This window comes from Octopus sinensis, linkage group LG22, assembly GCF_006345805.1.
Source record: "Octopus sinensis linkage group LG22, ASM634580v1, whole genome shotgun sequence".
In the NCBI taxonomy this organism is placed as follows: domain Eukaryota; kingdom Metazoa; phylum Mollusca; class Cephalopoda; order Octopoda; family Octopodidae; genus Octopus; species Octopus sinensis.
In genome coordinates this window covers 9,347,300-9,368,981 of record NC_043018.1, presented here as the reverse complement: position 1 = coordinate 9,368,981, position 21,682 = coordinate 9,347,300, and the positions used below count along the sequence as shown (strand labels likewise).

General features: G+C 39.8%; 1 protein-coding gene across 5 annotated transcripts in view; it reads right to left on the bottom strand.

The window, feature by feature from the left end:
* Positions 1–11,284: 11,284 nt before the first annotated feature.
* The window catches only part of LOC115223301 (N-glycosylase/DNA lyase-like), a 128,573-nt gene continuing 118,175 nt past the window's right edge, over positions 11,285–21,682 (bottom strand). Inside the window, exons 2-8 of one of the 5 annotated variants that reach the window (XM_029793809.2) lie at positions 19,307–19,401; positions 18,728–18,898; positions 16,416–17,013; positions 14,587–14,731; positions 14,040–14,089; positions 12,734–12,778; positions 11,285–11,579 (exon numbers count right to left, since the gene is read on the bottom strand). In XM_029793809.2, the coding sequence (XP_029649669.1) occupies positions 11,508–11,579; positions 12,734–12,778; positions 14,040–14,089; positions 14,587–14,731; positions 16,416–17,013; positions 18,728–18,810 (993 nt within the window). In that variant the 5' untranslated portion in view covers positions 18,811–18,898; positions 19,307–19,401 and the 3' untranslated portion in view covers positions 11,285–11,507. The other 4 variants (XM_036512177.1, XM_036512178.1, XM_036512179.1 and 1 more) reach the window with 4 other exon arrangements.

Below are 21,682 nucleotides of genomic sequence, written 5' to 3'. Positions count from 1 at the left end.
TCATCCAACCCATGCTAGCATGGAAAGCGGACGTTAAGTGATGATGATAGCTTTGGCTGGCCCAAGACCATAGTAGAAGACACTTGCTCAAGGTACCATGCTGTGGGAACGAACACAAAACTACATGGTTGAGAAGCAAACTTCTTAGCTGCACCTCTGTGCCCATAGATAAAACTGAACAAGAAGTTCCTTCTGTACCAAGTGAACAGGAAATCATTGGGTACTTTAAAACTTATGAAGATGTCTGGAAGATAATAACCATTTCTCTTGTGAAACCTGTTATCTTGTGGACAACAAATGCTATTTGTAACAGAGTTATTAATAGATAAAACGGCGTCAGTCTAATCTGTTATTGAATCAACCTTTGTAACCATGACTAACTGTGTATTTCAATGACTCATTTCCTGATTTAGAAGTGGCCGGGGACAAAAAGCTTCCGGCAGACTGAAGTTTTAAGTGATTTTGGTTCAATTTCAGTTACATCACTTCTCGTATGCTGTGGAAGCTTTTAAAATCAACCTGGACAGTTTCATTTTCACTTGGGGAAGTTTCTACACACAAACACACATATACGAAGGGTTGCTGAGAAGTTCCTGGCTTTGAGTAAAAGAAAATACAGAGGGATCAGTTAATGATATTCCCCTCTCAGATTCTCACACTTATTGCAGTGGTTCTTCAATTTTCCTAAGCCCCGTAAAAGAACTCAGGAGACTGGGCCTCCAACCAGGCTTTTTATGATAACCTTTAAAGTCAGGAACTTTTGAGCACCCCCTTGTTTTTTTGTTTATTTTGTACTATTTTGAATCATATCATAATAAAAACTGAGAATGTGTCTGATAAGAATTGCAACCCTGTTACCAGTCATTGATGTCCCTGGCATTCCATGACGTACAAACATTGATCTGGGATGACCTGTGATATCAGTAAACCAAATGAAGGCAAGGTTCACTCTCTCGACAGACACAGAGCAATAGTCCACAGCAACCATTTCACAACTTCAACCAAACATGGTGAAACTGCTTTTCTCACCTCATTTCTTATCACTGGCATCGTGTTGTAAAAAGCACCCACTACACTCACGGAGTGGTTGGCATTAGGAAGGGCATCCAGCTGTAGAAACATTGCCAAATCAGACTGGAGCCTGGTGCAGCCTCCTGGTTTCCCAGACCCCAGTTGAACCGTCCAACCCATGCTAGCATGGAAAACGGACGTTAAACAATGATGATGACATAGAAAATAATGTAAAGAGGGGTTTTGTGTTTCTTTTTCTTTCATCTCTTTAACATATATTCCACAACTCAGAACAAACATTACAAAAGATCCCTTCCTTCCCACAATGCCCCAAGACTGCCTCCCAAACACATGGTTCCAGGTTCGGTCCCCTTGTGTAGCATCTTAGGCAAGTGTCCTGCTATAAGCTTTGAGCTAACCAAAACCTTGTGAATTTAACTGATGGAAGCAAAAGAAGCTCATTGTATGCTTGTGTTTATCTGTCTGTGTGTCTTTGTTTTGACAAGACCTCTTTCTCTAGCACTCTATCAGTTACAACAATGAGTGTTCCAGTTCTATATTTAAGAGATGAGCAATTATGTACGTTATTTACATTTGATGGATATTTGTCCTCATCTTGTTTGTTGGAATGAGAACCCAGTTTCAAAATTTCCCCAAGACACCTGAAGAACGCTGGAGGGTATATCAGCTGAAATGTTGTATTAACAAACAAGATGAGGACAAATATCCATCGAATGTAAATGAGTGTTACCAGTGCCGATGGCACGTAAGAGAACCATCCGAACGTGGCTGTTGCCAGCACCGCCTCGACTGGCCTCCGTGCCGGTGGCACATAAAATACACCATCTGATCGTCGCCGTTTGCCAGCCTCGTCTGGCACCTGTGCAGATGGCACGTAAAAAGCACCCACTACAACCATGGAGTGGTTGGCGTTAGGAAGGGCATCCAGCTGTAGAAACACTGCCGGATCAGACTGGGCCTGGTGCAGCCTTCTGGCTTCCCAGACCCCAGTTGAACCGTCCAACCCATGCTAGCATGGAAAGCGGACGCTAAACGATGATGAAGATGTTCCAGTTGATCTGATCAATGGAACAGCCTTCTTGTGAAATTAACGTGCAAGTGGCTGAGTACCCCACAGACATGTGACCCATAATGTAGTTCTCAGGGAGATTCAGCATGACACAGAATGTGACAAGGCTGGCCCCTTTGAATTTCTGGTACAACTCATTTTTTGCTGGCTGAGTGAACCGGAGCAATGTGAAATAAAGTGTCTTGCTCCAGGTCACAATGCACTGCCTGGAATTGAACTCATGACCATACAACCGTAAGCTGAATACACTAACCATTAAGTCATCACCTGATAGTTGCCAATGAACATCACCATCATACAAGTGGTGTCCTTCATTTCCAATCCTCCGTTAAAATACATCCAGCCATGAGGAAAATATTACCCTTACATGGAAACAAGTGAAGTGTGGCAACAGGAAGAGCATCCAGCTGTAGAAAATTGAAACTCCGACGTCTGGCAGCTGACTTGGCAGACACCCATAAAATTATTAACCATCTTACAAACAATAACTCTGAGCACCTTTTCTAACACCCATGGACATGTTTACAAAGTCAGAAAACAGCACAGCTCCCATTACTTTCGGAAACATTTTTTTATGCTGAGAGTTGCTGAAGCATGGAACAAACTGCCAGCATCAGTTGTTAGTTGTCGGAGCACAGCATCCTTCAAAACTTCCATGCTTTCTAAGATTCGCCAACACCACACCTGATTTTCTCCCCTCCATACACACGCAAGCATGTATCTGACTCACACTGTTCACTTCCCAGACATTTGTACATTACTGCATATGCTTTATATGCACTTTTTGACAAGTTGTGGTGCACCTGAGCACTGAATACAATAATTTCATTATATTATTATATTAAAATCTCCCTCGACAAATTTCATCTAGATCATGCGAGCATATAAAAGTGTATATTAAAATGATGATGATGATGATCACACAACACACACACACCTATGACACCTCAATATCATGGCCATGTACTTTTATAGATAAACTGCAAAAACATTCCAATATAAAATGACAGACAGTGTCAGCATAACCTTAGGACCGGTGAATGAACCAGGTTCACAGACAGGACCCAAACCATTATCTCTAATTTGCGAGGTGACTGGGTTATCAGTTATGTTCTATAACACCTGTCATTTCTTCATTATTGAATTAAGCTTTGCAATCTACGTTTTTCTACTGTTTTGCTATTTAAAAACAAAATTACCAGGGATGCGCACACATACCAGCATTTTCATAAATAGTGCTTATTCATTTCACAGTATATTTCGTTGTTTGAATGAACATCTTTAAGGTGCTGCATAGGATGTTATTTCTTATTTATTTATTGCCCATAAGGGGCTAAACATAAAGGGGACGAACAAGGACAGACAAAGGGATTAAGTTGATTAGATCGACCCCAATGCATAACTGGTACTTAATTTATCGACCCTGAAAGAATGAAAGGCAAAGTCGACCTCGGTGGAATTTGAACTCAGAACGTAACAGCAGACGAAATACCTGTTTCTTTATTACCCACAGGGGGCTAAACATAGAGGGGACAAACAAGGACAGACAAACGGATTAAGTTGATTACATCGACCCCAGTGCGTAACTGGTACTTAATTTATCGACCCTGAAAGGATGGAAGGCAAAGTCGACCTCGGTGGAATTTGAACTCAGAATGTAACAGCAGACGAAATACCTGTTTCTTTATTACCCACAAGGGGCTAAACATAGAGGGGACAAACAAGGATAGATAAACGGATTAAGTCGATTAGATCGACCCCAGTGCATAACTGGTACTTAATTTATCAACCCTGAAAGGATGAAAGGCAAAGTCGACCTTGGCGGAATTTGAACACAGAATGCGACGGCAGACGCAATACCTATTTCTTTATTACCCACAAGGGGCTAAACACAGAGAGGACAAACAAGGACAGACAAAGGGATTAAGTCGATTAGATCAACCCCAGTGCATAACTGGTACTTAATTTATCAGCCCTGAAAGGATGAAAAGCAAAGTCGACCTCGGCGGAATTTGAACTCAGAACGTAACGGCAGACGAAATACTGCTACGCATTTCACCCGGTGTGCTAACGTTTCTGCCAGCTCACCGCCTTATAGGAAGTTATTTCTAGAATATTTCTCATAATTTGTGTTGTCACAAAATTCCGGTGATATGGCTTTTTGTGAAAACAACAAAAAGACTTTATTAATAGACCATCCCCATACAGCACGAGGTTTCCTTTTTATTAATTGTAGTCTCAGAATTCCAAATGAAAGTGAAACAAGAGATTCTTCTGTAAACCTGATGTCCTAATTAGTGGCCAAGGTTAATTTTTAGATTTTTAATGTCTAACTGAAAAAGAGTGATGTAATAGACAAATCTGGTGACAGCGGGAAACCTATCCTAATAAAACATGGAATTTTGAAATTGCGTTGTCTTTGTAAGAGGCATTCTTTCAGTTTAAAGTGGAAATATAATCCTTGTTCAGTAATGCCTGGGCCAGCAGTTCTCATTTGCAGCTCCCAGGGCTGCATGCAATCACCAGGCATCGTTCTGGCAGCCCTTGATATTCTTCACTCTATAAATTTTTCTTTAATCTATTTGTGTTTTACATTTTGGGGCAGCCCCCTCTCCCTCCAATGTCCAAGTTTTGGATATGGCCTGCATATTGTGATAAACTGAAAGTGGAAATACAGACACTATTCAGTAATGTCTAGGCCAGTGGTTATCTGCAGCTCCAAGGGCCACATCCATCTCTCAAGCATCCTTCTGGCAGCCCTTGACAGTTTTCTTTCTATAAATATAATAATCAGAAATATTAAATTTCTAAATATTTCATAGAGATATGTACGATGGTGGAGCGATAGAATGGTTGTATACTGTCAATTTAACGTGACAGTCCCGTATGGGAAATATAATAAATTTTTCTTTAATTGACATACATTTTACTGTTTTTGGGTGCAGCTCCCTTAAAAAATCCAGGTTTTGGATTTAGCCTGGATATTAAAAATGTTGATACCCACTGGTCTAGACTGACCACCATTCAGTCCTTGGGTAACATAAGTTGAGTTCACTCCATTACAGCAGTGCCCGACCTTTTTGTACCATGGACCAAGGAATCACATACATAATAAAACTCAATAAAGAGCATAATATATGATTTAATTATTACATATATAATATAAATATATTATGCAAAGACACCCTGCAGACTACAACAGTTGATAAAACAGAAATAAAATTTATAAATTTACTCATTCTATGCGACCGAGTAGTTGGAGATGCCTGATGTACTGGACATATTCAGGTTAGGTTTCCAGTTTAAGAATAACTTCCTCCTTTCCTCCAACTAGCCTCAGATAACCTTTAAAAATAAAAGGCCATAGGTGGTGCCTGCTTACACCCAAATAAAACATTTCTTGTCAAATTCATTACCAGATTTGAATCATCTTCTCCTCCACCTTGTAAAGACAGTTTCAAATTTTGGCACAAGGTCAGCAGATTTGAGAAGAGGGGACCAATACTTGCCCGGTACAAAGTTTATTGATTCCAAAAGGATGTAAAGCAAAGTTAACCTCAACAAGATTTGAACTCAGAATGTAAAGCACTGGAAGAGATGCCACTAAGCAATTCTTTGAAAGCTTGAACAAATGTACCAGCACACCTGCTTTTCTGCATTTAGCAATGATGACATCTGCTGCTTCATCCCAGGTGAAGACAGAGTGTAGAAGGGACAAATATGAATTGAGATCTGTCAAAAAAAAAAAAAAAAACAGAAGTAAAAAGAAAAAAAGTGCATCTGTTAGTTTTGCAGATGGAAATGGTTTCTTGAGTATGTGATGAATTGAGATTTCTCTTAGCATTTCCTACTGCCTCCACTTAGCAATAAAAACTGGCAGAATAGAGGCAAGGAATGTGTGTGTGCGTGTGCGCATTCACTGTGAGAGGAAATAGCCATTACGGCTTTGTACTAGACTCCACTTAAAACGTTGCTTGTCAATGTCAAGTGTTGGCAACAGGTGGGCTCTGACCTACAAATGGATCCACAAAGTGTTCTCAGCAGGCCTCAGACCTTTCTCTTTGAAATAATACTTAAATCCAATATATTTACAGATTGTTGGTGGCTTCAAATACTCTTTTGTATCCCTATTTGCTTACAATAGCATTACCTATTTCTTTATTGCCCTCAAGGGGCTAAACTCAGAGAGGGAAAACAAGGACAGACAAACAGATTAAGTCGATTACATCGACCCCTGTGCGTAACTGGTACTTATTTGATGGAAACTGAAAGAAGCCCATCATGTATTTGTGTGTGTCTTTTGTGTCTGTGTTTGTCCCCCACCACCACATCTCAACTGGTATTGGTGTGTTTATGTCTCCGTAACCTAGTGGTTCGGCAAAAGAGGTCGATGGAATAAGTCAGTGGTTCCCAAAGTGGGCGGTATTGCCCCAACTGGGGGTGGGGTGAAAAGTTCCAAAGGGACATTGAAGGAAAGTGGGGTGATAATAGGGGAGCGATTCATGTAAGAAGTGGGAGCAATAATGGGGGTAGTGATTCATGTAAAAGCAACAAAATTATGGGTTCGTTAGGTTAAGTTTTATTTGTGAAATACAGTTGCTTTGAATTTGTTTCAGAAAAGGGTCTATGTTTGTGAGGGTCAGTTGGGGGCGAGGGCGCTGGGAATGTGGTCTGGGTGTCAAAAAAAGTTTGGGAACCACTGTACTAGACTTACAAAGAATAAATCCTGGGGTCGACTTGTTCGACTAAAACCCTCCAAGGCAGTGCTCCAGCATGGCTGCAGTCAATTGACTGAGACAAGATAAAAGGTAAAGGCAATACATTTGGGGCCAGATGTAAAATAAATAAATAGATTTCGATAATCTTATTGGAGTTATCTCCCTTGCTTAATCGAATTTTTAATATTTCCAATATTGATATTGCTACAGTCACAGAATATAACTGATTGAACACCAGTATGTTACTGAAGGACAAAGCTTTCTGCGGTTGAATGGATATATCAAGAAGTATAAGGTGAGGAGCTGGCAGAACTGTTAGCACGCCGGGCGAAATGTGTAGCCGTATTTCGCCTGCCGTTACGTTCTGAGTTCAAATTCCACCGAGGTCGACTTTGCCTTTCATCCTTTCGGGGTCGAAAAATTAAGTACCAGTTACGCACTGGGGTCGATGTAATCAACTCAATCCCTTTGTCTGTCCTCTCTATGTTTAGCCCCTTGTGGGCAATAAAGAAATAAGAAGTATAAAATATTCCTGTTGTTATTAGTGGGACGGGGCAGGACGGGGCGGGGCAGGGAGCTGCGATGATTTAACAGAAATCCTTTTAACAACCCAATGCAATATAAAACTCACCGTCAACAACTTATCATTTCTGCCAACACCGGAATGGGGAAGGACTCTGTGTAGCTGTAGAAACAGAATCCAATCTCCCTCAAATCATACCTTATAGTCAAGGGAAAGTAAAGGACACGATATATTGAAGTTCCTTGATGTGAGGATCATGGCGTTTAATATCCTTTATTTTGCATACCGTAAATCCCTGAGTATAATCCGCATCCCCCCCCCAAAAAAATTTAAAGGTTAAAAATAAAAATTATTTTTAAGCAATGTCCAAGTCTCTATTTGCTGTCTGGCAATGTTTATTCAGACGCATTTTCTGATGTCGGGCACGAAAATACCTTAAGCTAAGCCTGAAAGCAATGAAGTAAAAAAAGAATCATCCATAACTTGCAGTAAGCAGCATTTATTAAACGTTATTACTGTTATTTCTTTATTTTCTGCAAACAAAATGCACAAAAAAGCTACACGTTTGCATTATGTTATATATACAATAATAATAAAGGACGTTACCGTATACATCTTTACAAACCAAGGACGTTATATAGATCTCCTTGGCTCAAGTTAGAGAAGGGGTGCGTATTATACACAAGGTTTAGGTTTTTCAGAGATACAGCCCTCTGAAAATCCCCTACATATTATATTCAAGGGTGGGTTATACTCGAGGATTTACAGTACATTTCCTACTAAAAACTTTACTGGGAAGCCCTGGGAAGAACATATGGAGGAGGCTCTTGGAAAGAAGCTCTTGTCCAGTAATTTCACCATCATCAGTTCACTACAGAGAAAGTTCACTGACATCAATTCACCATTTTTTCCCGAATAAAATAATTTTTAACTATCAATGCTGAGATACCAAAGATATATTTTCTCAGTAACTTTCCTCAAGGTGAACTTTCTTCATGGTGAATTGATGGCAGCAAACTCGCCTATAATGAATTGACGACACTGAATTAACTGAATAATGACTCAGAATTAACCCGTAATCTAGGAAGCTTGCCAAATACCAAGAACTTGTAGAACAGAGCAGAAACTGGGACTGGCCGGCATGAAATCTTTACTGATGACCTACATCTTCAGTTGCCGTATCTATAGCAACGTTAACATGACATGGCATTTAAGGTAAATCCTGTATTGGTGACCTGCAGTAGAGACGCCAACCAGACTGGGCACTTAAGGAGAGTCAGTACTTATATCTTCAGTTTCCCATCCCTATGACAACAGCAATCTGAACTGAATGAGTGGCTTGTATGCCGATGAAGGGACTTCTATGTAATCTCTCAATCTGCTAGCAATAGTAACCGCATCTCCCTCAAATCACATCATGCCATGGTTGGCATGGCCAGCCTGTCTTTGATCGAAAATCTGTGCAATGAAGACTGTACTGGAGCTAAACACTATCAACTTAGCAGCTGCTTAAGACCAAAGTCGTTAAAATGTTTCGTATGACGTGAAGGAGTGACGCATCCGAGGAAGATGAGAAGAAGAGGAAAGAGTGGATTAAGGCAGAGCTAGGTTGGATAGCTTCGAAATGATGACATGACACATTGTGACAATGTGATGACAATATGATATTTAGAAAGGCAACAAAGATGATAAGAATGGTGATGATGATGATGATGATGATGACAACAACAATGATGATACTGATAATGACAACAATGGCTGGTTTTATAATCATCATCATCGTTTAACGTCCATTTTCCATGCTAGCATGGGTTGGATGGTTCGACCGGGATCTGGGAAGTCATGAGGCTGCACCAGGCTCCAATCTGATCTGGCAATGTTTCTACAGCTGGATGCCCTTCCTAACACCAACCACTCCATGAGTAAAGTGGGTGCTTTTTACGTGCCACCAGCACAGGGTCCAGGGGAGGCTGGCAACGGCCACGATCAGTTGGTGCTTTTTACGTGCCACATTACTGCTCAACGTCCAGTTTTGTTTGCATGTATGGTCATGATACTATGTTAGATGAATTGTTTTTGTGTTTACGACTGAAAGGTCAATAAATACCACAAACTACTTAAGTAGAAAGAGAACCAGTTTTACTTTTGCCAATCAAGCAAATAGGAGGAAATAATTATCTGCTTGCTCAGATAATATAGCACACTGACTACAGCCAGGTTTGAACATATAACCATGTTGTTACCATTTTTAACACCAGACTTCTTGTAAGAAAAAAAATGAGACAGATTTGAACCTGGAGGAGAGAGGGTATGTCATTGATGAGGTCGTGAATAGCAATGAAAGGACTTTGACAGACAACTGATTGAGTGTTTATCTATCTGATTATGTTAGCAATCAATAGTTGGTTGGTTAAATAACTAACCAATTAAAGAAGTGAAATTAAACCAGTGTGTGTGGTTTTATTGATGTGTAATGAGCCTTCTTAGATACAATGACCAAAAATACAAATTGAAGAATTATAATTTTCTTTTTTAAATAGATTTTATTACAAAACTATCAAAAAAAAAACATAAACATATATAAAAGTAATAAGAAAATAATATTGATATTTTACAGGTATGAAGAAAACCCCCCAAATCCAGCCTTATATTGACTGGAACAGAGGAAGTAGGGGGCTGAAAACCATGAAGTTAAATTATCTGGTTTGGTTTGCTAATAACATTATTTAACCAGCACAATACTATTGAGTTTAATACCGCACTGTTTCTGCCAACATTTCACCCTCATAATAATAATAATAATAATAATAATAATAATCCTTACTACTAAAGGCACAAGGCATGAAATTTGGGGGGGAGGGGACTGGTCAATTACATCAACCCCAGTGTTTTACTGGTACTTAATTTATTGACCCTGAAAGGATGAAAGCCAAAGTCAGCCTTGGCAAAATTTGAACTCAGAACATAACGACAGGCAAAATATCACTAAGCATTTTGCCTGGCATGCTAATGATCCTCCTCTTCCTACTATTACTACTACTGCTGCTGCTACTGCCACTACTACTACTACTACTACTACTACTACTACTACTAATAATAATAATAATAATAATGATAATAATGATGATGATGATGATGATGATAAATATCTTTCTACTATAGGCACAAGGCCTGAAATTATTGGGGAGGAGGCTAGTTGATTATATTAACCCCAGTGTTCAGCTGGTACTAATTTCATTGACCCTGAGAGAAAGTTGACCACAATGGAGTCTAAAATCAAAATATAAAAACAGATGAGATGCCGTTATATATTTTGTTTGGAATGCTAACAATTCTGCCGGCTCACACCTTAACAACAATAATAATAATCCTTTCTACTAAAGGCACAAGACCTGAAATTTCGGGGGAGGGGACAAGTTGATTACATTGACCCCAGTATTTCACTGGTACTTTATTTATTGACCCTGAAAGGATGAAAGGCAAAGTCGACCTCAGCGGAATTTGAACTCAGAACATAATGACGGGTAAAGTGCTGCTAAGCTTGTTGCCTAGCATGCTAACAATTCTGCCAGCTTGCCACCACAACAATAATAATAATAATAATAAGTGGGGGAGCATCATACCCATGTGTTGAGAGGGATTCTTTGGGGTTTGAATAATTCACCTCTGGAAACATGGGTGTTTCGTTCAACATCCTTAAACAACCCTTATTCAGGGACCTTTTGAGCAGGATGGGTTACTTGACCTGAAGAAAATTTTAAGTGGGCCCCACCTGCAAGGTCATGTGCTGTTTATCTTGATATGAGATCACCATGTCGCGCACATTTGGTTGTGATGCATGTGCCTGGTGTACCCTTATCAGACGGGTAGTCATGATGGGTATACTGGGCTTCGTGTATTTGTACCCCAGTGTCACTTTGATGGCATGAACTGCTCTCTCACTCAATAATAACAATAATAATAATAATAATAATAATAATAATAATAATAATAATAATGATAATGATGATTTCTTACATAGGCAGAAGTTCAGAAATGTTTTAGAGTGGGGATAGTTGATTTTGTTGACCCCTGAAAAACTTGATTGAATAATGATTGTTTGTGATTTAAGCCAGCAGTTTCAAGGGAAGGGGCTTAGATGATACCCTGATCTTCGATAAAAGTATTATTTCTGTTTTGTCTTCTTATGTTTCTCAGTCTTCTTGTTGCTAGTTTTCTTCTTTTTCGTTTGTGGTTCCTTAAAATAGAAAAAGAAACATTCTTAAGAAGAAGATGGAGGCTAGGACCGATACAACAAGAACAACACTAACATATTCTGTTGTGTCTGGGGAGAGTCATTTTCTTTTTGCGCCTTATAATAACCGGTAAAATTTCCACTTTTTTCTTATTTTTATTGTCCTAAAATTTTCGTTGCATCTTGCAACCTTTTCAATAGTTTTGACTCAATAAAAATAAGAAATAAGTGGAAATTTTACCGGTGAGTGTGTTAAATTATAAGGCACTAAAAGAGAGTGACTCTCCCCAGACACAACAGAATATGCTTCAACACACGAACTCATATAAAGAATCTTGCAAACCAAATCCAAAAACGAAACACTATGAAAACCCCCAAAAAACAGCAACAGCAATGTTAATGTTAACAACAACATCAAGAGTAACAATAACAACAATGATAGCCACAACATCCCCCACACAATTATAACAATAACAACATAAACATACAAAACCAAAACAACAATTATAATAACCATAACAACAAAAGCAATGATAACAACAACAATGACATCATCGTCATCATCATTGTTCGACCGTGGTCGAGACAATGGAATTTACCATGCTACGCCAGACTTCACGGTCCATCATGGCATTACGAAGGTCCTGTTGCTGGATGCCTGTATTCCTGGAGCTTACATCAGGGTAGGAGAGTGTGCGCCCTCTGGTATTGTGAGCAGATGGCTTCCAGAGGAGAAGAGTAGAAATTACCTCGTTTTCAGCTATACAACAATGTCCAGCAAACTGGACTCTCCTACCTTTCACAAGAGATGATACAGGTGGTAATTTCCCATATATTTGTACTTTGGTTGGATGATGCTTCCACGAGAGATTTTTGGCTCTCATAAGGAGGCGAGTGTAAGTTCCATCCAACCGCCTCTCAAGCTTCTTTGATAATGTCCAGGTTTCTGAGCCATATAGTAGAATTGGTTCGACTGTGGCTTTGAAGAATGACAGTAACAACAATAGGAGTGTAGGAGAGCTTAATTCCTAAATCTTTCAAGAGTATGAGTGTGGTGGTGGTGAAGTAATTTGAATTATTCTGTGTGTATGTGTGTGTATGGTATAGTCTACATAGAGACAGACATATATATACATAGATATGTAATTGCTACTCACCTCATTTTTATCTTTAAATCGTCTGAGATCAGATGCAAACAGGACCTAAAGTAATGATGAAATAGAATAAACTGATGTTAATATTCTCAAATGTGCTTCAGGAAACCTATTGAGTCAAGTACATCAACATCAAAATGAACATCAAATGGAAATTGTAGTTGTGATACCTGTGCCGGTGGCATGTAAAAAGCACCATCCAAAAGTGGCCAATGCCAGCACCGCCTTGACTGGTACATAAAAAGCACCAACCGATTGTGGCCATTGCCAGCCCCGTCTGGCCCCTGTGCCAGTGGCACGTAAAAAGCAGCCACTACACTCACGGAGTGGATGGTGTTAGGAAGGGCATCCAGCTGTAGAAACACTGCCAGATCAGACTGGAGCCTGGTGCAGCCTCCTGGCTTCCTAGACCCTGGTCGAACCGTCCAACCCATGCTAGCATGGAAAACGGACGTTAAATGATGATGATGATGATGAATTATCTCTAAATTACACAAAATTATAACACTGCATCATCTTACAACCCACGGCACCTCATCACACCATATTACATGACACCATACTGCACCTTACTACATCACATCATATTGTCATAGGGTAAAGAGTAAAGACCCTCTTCAGTCATGATTGATCATGGGATTCCAACTAGAAAGTTCCCCTCCAATGCATAAGTCCGGGTAAAGTTGTTTTATGGAAGACCAGCAGTCACCCATGCGTACCAGCCTCCTCTCTCCATGCCAGCTCGTCACCTCATACATACCGTGTCACAATCATGTTTCAACAAAGCCAATGATGGTAATAACGACTGTCTTTATATTGGTGGAGGGTGCGTGGCTCAGTGGGTAGGGTGTTTGGTTCATGATTGTAAGGTCATGATTTCAATTCCTAGTAGCACATTGTGTCCTTCAGCAAGACACTTTATTTCACATTACTTCAGTCCTCTCAGATGGTAAAACTGAGTAGTACCTGTATTTGAAAGGGGTCAGCCCTGTCACACTCTGTGTCAAACTGAATCTTCTCAAGAGCTATATTAACAGTACACGTAACTGTGGAGTATTCAGCCACTTGCATGTTAATTTCACAAGTAGGCTGGTCCATTAATCGGATCAGCTGGAACCCTCATTATCCTAAGAAACAGAGTTCCAGTGCTTAGGAGGTGGCAGAGGGTGTAGGTAAATTAATTAACCCCCAATATTTGAGTGGTGTTTCTTTTTAATGAACCAAGAGGAATTGAAGGCAAAGGTGGTTCTGGAGGGATTTTAAAAGACAATGGAAAAACATGGCACTCAGGAAAAAATAAAAATCTTACTGTTTGAGCCCATCCAGCATATTCTCCCCAAATATTTCGAAAATGGTCACCTGAAAGAGGAAAAAATGTAAGAGGTAAACTTGGTCTAAATATCAGAACAGATAATCTCCTTATTTTTGTTTATCAAGAGAATAACAAGATGTATTTACGTCTGTTTTACTTTATACAGTTTAGTATTTTTCTCTTTTCTTTGAACACACTTGTGCACGTTCTCTCTCTCCCCCTCTCTCTCTCACACACATACATACACACACTTATAAAGAAAATTTTAGGACAATAAAAATAAGAAATAACTAGAAATTTTACCGGTGAGTATGTTATATTATAAGACGCAAAAACAAAATGACTCTCCCCAGACACTTATAAAGATTTAATCAAATTTACATAGTATACAATTGTATAGTTTACTGTGGGTATTGTGGATGTCTGAACTACTCTCTTCTAGCATAATATGACATTAATTTCTATGTGAGCCTTTATAACAACACATCACCATCACACACAATATGGGTATCACCCCAATGAACAAGTAAAATAATGAACGAACCTATTTCATTGTAGCATTTTGTGGAAAGTGTTTGTTTCCCTTGGAGTTTTGGCAAATAATCTCGACTAGTGATTTGTAAAATATGGGTATCCACTGGAATGGCACCAGTTTTGTCCAGAGACATTAGACATACGCAGTCAGCAACCTGTGGTAGAAAGAGAAAATCAAAACAGACTTGAACAACATCTCAAGAGATCCTATTGTGCAGGGAAAGAAACCATCATCATTTAACGTCTGTTTTTCCATGCTGGCATGGGTTGGACAGCTTGACGGGAGTTGGCAAGGCCAGGGGCTGTACCAGGTTCCAGTTGTCTGTTTTGGCTTGGTTACCACAGCTGGATGCCCTTCCTAACACCAGGCACTTTACAGAGTGCATTGGGTGCCTTTTGCATGGCATGTATAAAGCACCAACTGATCATGGCCGCTGCCAGCCTCGTCTGGCCCCTGTGCCAGTAACATGTAAAAAGCAGCCACTACACTCATGGAATAGTCGGCGTTAGGAAGGGCATCCAGCAGTACAAACACCGCCAGATCAGACTGGAGCCTGGTTCAGCCTCCTGGCTTCCCAGACCCCGGTCGAACCGTCCAACCCATGCCAGCATGGAAAGCGCACGTTAAACGATGATGATGATGATACTGATGGTGCCAGTGCTTTTTATGTGACACCAGCAGGAATGCTTTCTACGTGGTACTTTGGTTGGAAATATTTCAGCTCATAGCTTTGTTTATGGTTAATAAATACATCAGAGAACGTAAAAGGAGATGAGGGTTTCAAACACCTATTTCTTTACTACCCTCAAGGGGCTAAACACAAAGGGGACAAACAAGGACAAATGGATTAAGTTGATTACATCGACCCCAGTGCGTAACTGGTACTTAATTTATCGACCCCGAAAGGATGAAAGGCAAAGTTGACCTCGGCGGAATTTGAACTCAGAACATAACAGCAGACGAAATATGGCTACGCATTTCGCCCAACGTGCTAATGTTTCTGCCAGCTCACCGGCTTAGGGTTTCAAATACTATTTGGTGAATGTTTAATCTATTTAATTTTTTTCCTGCTTTGTTGTGACCACTGTCTGTACCAATGGATGGTTTAGGTTTAATCTGTGGACCAGTTTAGCACCACCACCTGGATCTTGGGTGCCTTTAGGAGAATCCATCCTGTTGCAAGTATTTGGCCAAGATCTCTGGTCTGCTGCTAACTTCCTCCCATTAATGTTGGAGACTGTAAGGCAAACAAGGGGTTAACAGGTGCAGCCCTTCATCCAATGATTAAGTTGCAGAACAAATATGAATTATAGAAAGGTATGATTCATAAGAGAAAGTTCATCCTTTCTGAATCAAAAGACTTCATAGGAACAATGATCAACTCCAGTTTTTATTGGCAGGAAAATGAATTTTTGACTTTGCCTCTTAGCCAGAGGGGAAGGTTAGTACCCTGACCCTTTTATTCTTGCAGAGCCTCAAAGACAGGTGTGGCAAAAGGGAGGCAGTTATCTTCAAACTGGAGACTTGGCTCAAAATCTTGTAACAGAGTGAATTCCACTAAAAGTACCAAAGAATCAGGTGGCAGTATTAAGCTGGGCAATGGATTAATTCTACTACCTGTGAACATAAAGGAGCAAAGAGCTGGATCAAATACTACGAGACATCTATTCTGATGTCTTGATAATAATACCACTAATCCACCTTTGAAGGGATGAAAGCTAAAGTTTACCTCAGAAAGATTTGAATTCAGAGATCTGTACTCAACCATCAGCAGTTCTCTGGATAGCTCAAATACAACAAAAGAGAATCTGGGGAAAAAAAATTATTATTGTAATTACCTTGGCACCAACTCCTGTTAATTTTTGAAGTTCTTCTTTAGCATTCTCATATGAGACATTACGAAGGTTATACAACCAGTTGACACCATTTTCCAAAGAAGCAATATATTTAGCACTTTTACTGATATAACCAGCTCGATAGCCAAAACCAAGTTCCCTTAACTTTTCTTCAACACCACACACAGACATTGCATCCACAGTGGGGAAGGCATAATAGGTTTTCTCTTCAAAACTGCCAATTTCCTCTCCGTAATGGCAGCAGAGTTTCTCAATCATTAAAGTTATTCGTTCTATGTTGTTATTTGAGGAACAAATGAAAGAAAAAAGATTTTCCACAGGATCCTGTCGTAGAACACGTATTCCTTGCAGTTTGGTTCCAACCGTTTTGCAGAACACAGGATCAGCTTCACGCCATTTCTCATACAAGTCTTTCACACTAATGTGGAGTTGAAAATAATTCCTTAATTCTTGCTCACAGTCGTTTTGGTTCCCACTCGATGCTTGGTACATTATGTTGTCTTCTTCTTCTTCTTGTTTAAGGTGCCATAGTTTGCTGGCAAATACTCCGGTCCATGTAGAAGGACTTGTCTTGCTCCATCTACACAGGGGAAAAGAAACAAAAGGGAAATAATAATAATTACACAAACACACACACATACAAGGGGGTGTTGCAAAGTTCCTGGCTTTGGATAACAAAAAATACAGGAGAATCAGTTAATTATGATTTTATTTAACATATTCCCATCACAGATTCACACACTTATTGCAGGAAATCCATCAATTCTTCTGAGCCCTGTAAAAGAACTCAGGTTGGGCCTTCAACCAGGCCTTTTGTGATACCCTTAAAGTAAGAACCTTTTCAGCACCCCCTTGTATATACATGTATATATATTGGCTCAGTATTTTAATGACCTGGGGAGGCTTCTAAGTCTTCTACTACAGCCCTGGGCTGACCAATGTCTTGTCCCTGAATTTGATAGACAGAAACTTTGTGGAAGTCCGTTAAATGTGTGTGAGTCTTTGTGTTCGACCCCCACCACCGCCTGACAGCCCGTGCTAGTTTACGGTCCTGTAATCCGGTGGTTTGGCAGAAGTGGCCAACAGAACAAGTACCAGACTTTAAGACAAAAGATAATGAGACTGATTGGTTTAACTAAACCTTCAAGGTGGTGCTTTTTAGGTCTATACTACAGTTTGGCATCACCAACGATGTTGCTTCCTCATGACTTTCTCATAAGTGGAAAATCTTTTCATGAAATTTTGCCCAGACACCTTTCGGTGATGCAGATTACGACTGCGTCGAAAAAACAAAATTGAAGTTTTCAAAAATATGAGTTCGAAACCTCTCTTCCAACTGTGAAAACGTAGGATTTTAAAGAAAAATCTGTAGTCTACACCATCTCTGCAAGATTCTCCTTTAAAAATACGTGTTTTTAAGAATGTTATGAGGAAACAAAGTCAAGATAGGGGCATCAAACTGTAGCTATGTTGTATTGGAAAAAGAAAGGCTACATTAAATAATGTAGTTTGCCACGGTTAGAACGTCCTTGATCATGTGTCTGCTTGATCAGGTACTACTAGCGAACAGTGGTCCTGGTGCGCGCATCCGCGCTAGCTAGTCGTGACTAATTGATCCTAGAACGACTACGTAGCAAAGTAAATAAAACACAAAATAAATAATTTTTTTACATAAAGTAATTAATTTTTGTTAAACAAATTAAGTAAAACACAAAAATACAAAGTAAATAATTTTTTAAACAAAGTAAATAACAAAAACGCAAAGTAAGGATCCACTAGTCACGACTAGCTAGCGCGGATGCGCGAGTACGCGCACCGGGACCACTGTTCGCTAGTAGTACCGCTTGATCAGTGATAAGTTGGACTGAACAATAACTAAATACAAGTTTAGATGCTCAACCGATTCCAGAGACACACGTATACATATATCCATATAGAAGTACTGCAGAGTTTAACCGTCAGAGAAACTTTTACTCTATCGGGAATATTCAATGTAAATCAATATTTAATACAGTCGTGATTATAAGTTTATGCTGCATGTGAACGGTTATTTTTGTTCATCCGATCTATAAATATAACTTTTGCTTTCGTTTTCTCAAGTAAAAAATAATTCTAGTTTTGGTTCGGTTGTGGAAGCAACACACTCGAGTTTAAGTTTAACCCTTGGAGTTATCTACCTTGACCCACGTGTTTACTGCACGAGGAAAAACCCGGACAAGGAAACTTCTCCTTGCGATCCTTATCTCTCTCTTTCCCTATTTACACTAAGAGTTATAAACCACTTGGTTTACTACCTGAACGACTGTCCGCAACTTAAAACAATATCCAACTGCACTTCGAGGTTAGTACAAGGTAGACGATGCCACTGCCTAGCCATGTTTTACTTCAGCGCACCTTAAGTCGCTTATATCATCAAACAGAAAATAAAGCATGTGCCGCTGTGGTTGTTATGGTGATTAGATATGCTATAAAATAACAATAATAATAATTATAATAATAATGTGATTTTTAATAATGACTTTTTAAAAATATCACCATAAAAATCGGTACTACTTGAGAACAGTGGTCCCGGTGCGCGCACTCGCGTCCTCGCTAGCTAGTCGTGACTAGTCGATCCTACAACGACTACCTAGCAAAGTAAATAAAACACAAAATAAATACTTTTTTTTATTAAACAAAGTAAATAAAACACAAAAACACGAAGTAAATACTTTTTAAAACAAAGTAAATAACACAAAAACACAAAGTAAGGATCGACTAGTCATCACTGGCTAGCGTGGATGCGCGAGTACGCGAGTGCGCGCACTGTTCTCAAGTAGTACCATCAAAATCAATATATTCTCGCGTGAAACGAAACTGTATCGTCTTCCTGCTTTTCTCAAAGATATTAGCGGCGAAAGGATTTCTCGAACTCCTTCAAGAAATCGAGGCAATGTCGAGGGTTTGAGTTGTCGGGACCGAATCGTTTCTACGATATAAAAATAACAGAGTTTGTTTTGAATTAGCAGGAGATCTTATTGATTCGGTGAAAGAGATGACCAAGTGAAAGAGACGACAGCAATAATGTACAAGTAATACATTAGATCCATCAGAAATTATGCCAGTCTTTTACCTGGAGCCCTCGACCTTTATGGAGCATTTCCAAGTACACTATAGAAAAACACAACAGTGTACTACGTATCACTACCGAATGTATTCAGGTAATTCCCATATATTACCTGCTTAACGAAACAAAATTACACCTGGTTATGTGAGAAGCATAGTTTATTGTCGCAGAAAACCCTGCCCCGCGAAATACCCCCAGAACACTGATACAACGCGAGCGAAATGAGGAGCAGAGCTATAAGAGTTTCGGATCTTTTCGGTTTGAACGGCAGTTTTTTAAAATAATTTCCACGTAACTAAACACTTTTAAACTTCGTATACTGGTAGAATGTGTTTATAAAACATCTTTTTCTCTTGGCTTTATTGAGAAAATTCTATGGTTTGTAAGATATTTATTGTTTATTTTTCTTCAATTTCTGCAATTTCAACCAATCACTGGCGTCTATTTAGTTAAAAAGCATTCTGTGCCGTATGAATATGTCCCTCGTTTAAGAAACAGATTGGGTTTATTTACATTTCTGAAGAAAAAAGATACCCTTCCCCACACCCCTAACCCTAACCCTAAAAAAGATTGAAATGCAATAGATCGATACTAGGGTCATAATTATGGGTGACAATTTCATATGACACCGCTAGAAAAAACTGCCGTTCAAACCGAAAAGATCCATAGTTTCTCTATCTGTCACAAATTGCAGTTAAATCTTCCTTAAATCGCCTACACACACACACACACACACACACACCATCTTAAAAAGCAATTTAATGGATTATTTGATTTTTATTTATTTACAAGATTGGCCCTTGTGAATTACAGATACAACGGTACAACTCACTTTTGCCAGCTGAGTGCACTGGAAGAGTACCGTGTAACAAGGCGCCGCTGGTTTTCGACCTACGATCTTGAGCCGAATACCCTAACCTTTAAGCCACGCCCAAGCGGATGCCAGCTGACGGTTGCATAATCTCCTGTCGTTACACAAACATACACAGATAACGACATACGCACATACACACTCTAACACAGTCACATATTGTTACGTACACACACTCACATGTTTACCTATATAAACACACACAGATATCAGCTGACAATTATAGTTTGATATTGTTACACAAGCGTACACAGATAACAATTCGCACACACACACACACTCACATATCAGCAGACATTCCAAATGCAGTCTGTATATTAAATATTCAGATACCAACATACACATTCAGTTAATATTTCGTACTAGCAGCATAGCCCGGCGTTGCCCGGGTATGTAAGATCCCCTAGTAGGCAACGACTAATCCCAATCTAGTCCTTTCCCTCTAGGGAACGAAGGCGCATGTGTAGGTTGCAATGTCTTCTCTTCACTCGAATACTTCTGTGTACACGATGTTCCTAGCTGTCGCTTTGGGCGATAAAAAGGTCGAGTTGTGCCCCCTAGACAGAAAATGTGTTGCATATAAAAAGCTTAGATTCTCGACCCCATGTCGAATTTATCGATTTTTTTCAGAACTGGGGGAACTTTTCAAAATTTTCGCTGCGTTAGTTTTGAATTATGACATTGGGCTATGTGTGTGTCAAGTTTCATCAGAATCGGTTGAAAGCCGTGGTCAGGGTGAGGGTACAACCTGACAGACACACAGACAGACAAACTGCCGTTTATATAGAGAGAGATATACACACACACACAGTCTCACGTAGTCACGCGGCGCACATACAAACATACAGTCTCATACAGGTACAGTTACGTGCACACAGTTTCATACAGTTATGTGCACACACAATCACATAGTCCCATACAGTTACTATTTCTTTACTACCCACAAGGGGCTAAACACAGAGGGGACAAACGGATTAAGTCGATTATATTGACCTCAGTGCGTAACTGGATGAAAGGCAAAGTCGACCTCGGCGGAATTTGAACTCAGAACGTAGCGGCAGACGAAATACCACTAAGCACTTCGTCCGGCGTGCTAACGATTCTACCGCGTGCGCGCACACATAGTCTCATACAGGTGCGCACGCGCGTAGTCTTATGCCGTTACGCGCACACACACAAACGCAGTCTCATAGAGTTATGCGCGCACACACACACATACACACACAAACACAATTACGCGTACACACGCAAGCACACAATCTCATAGTTACA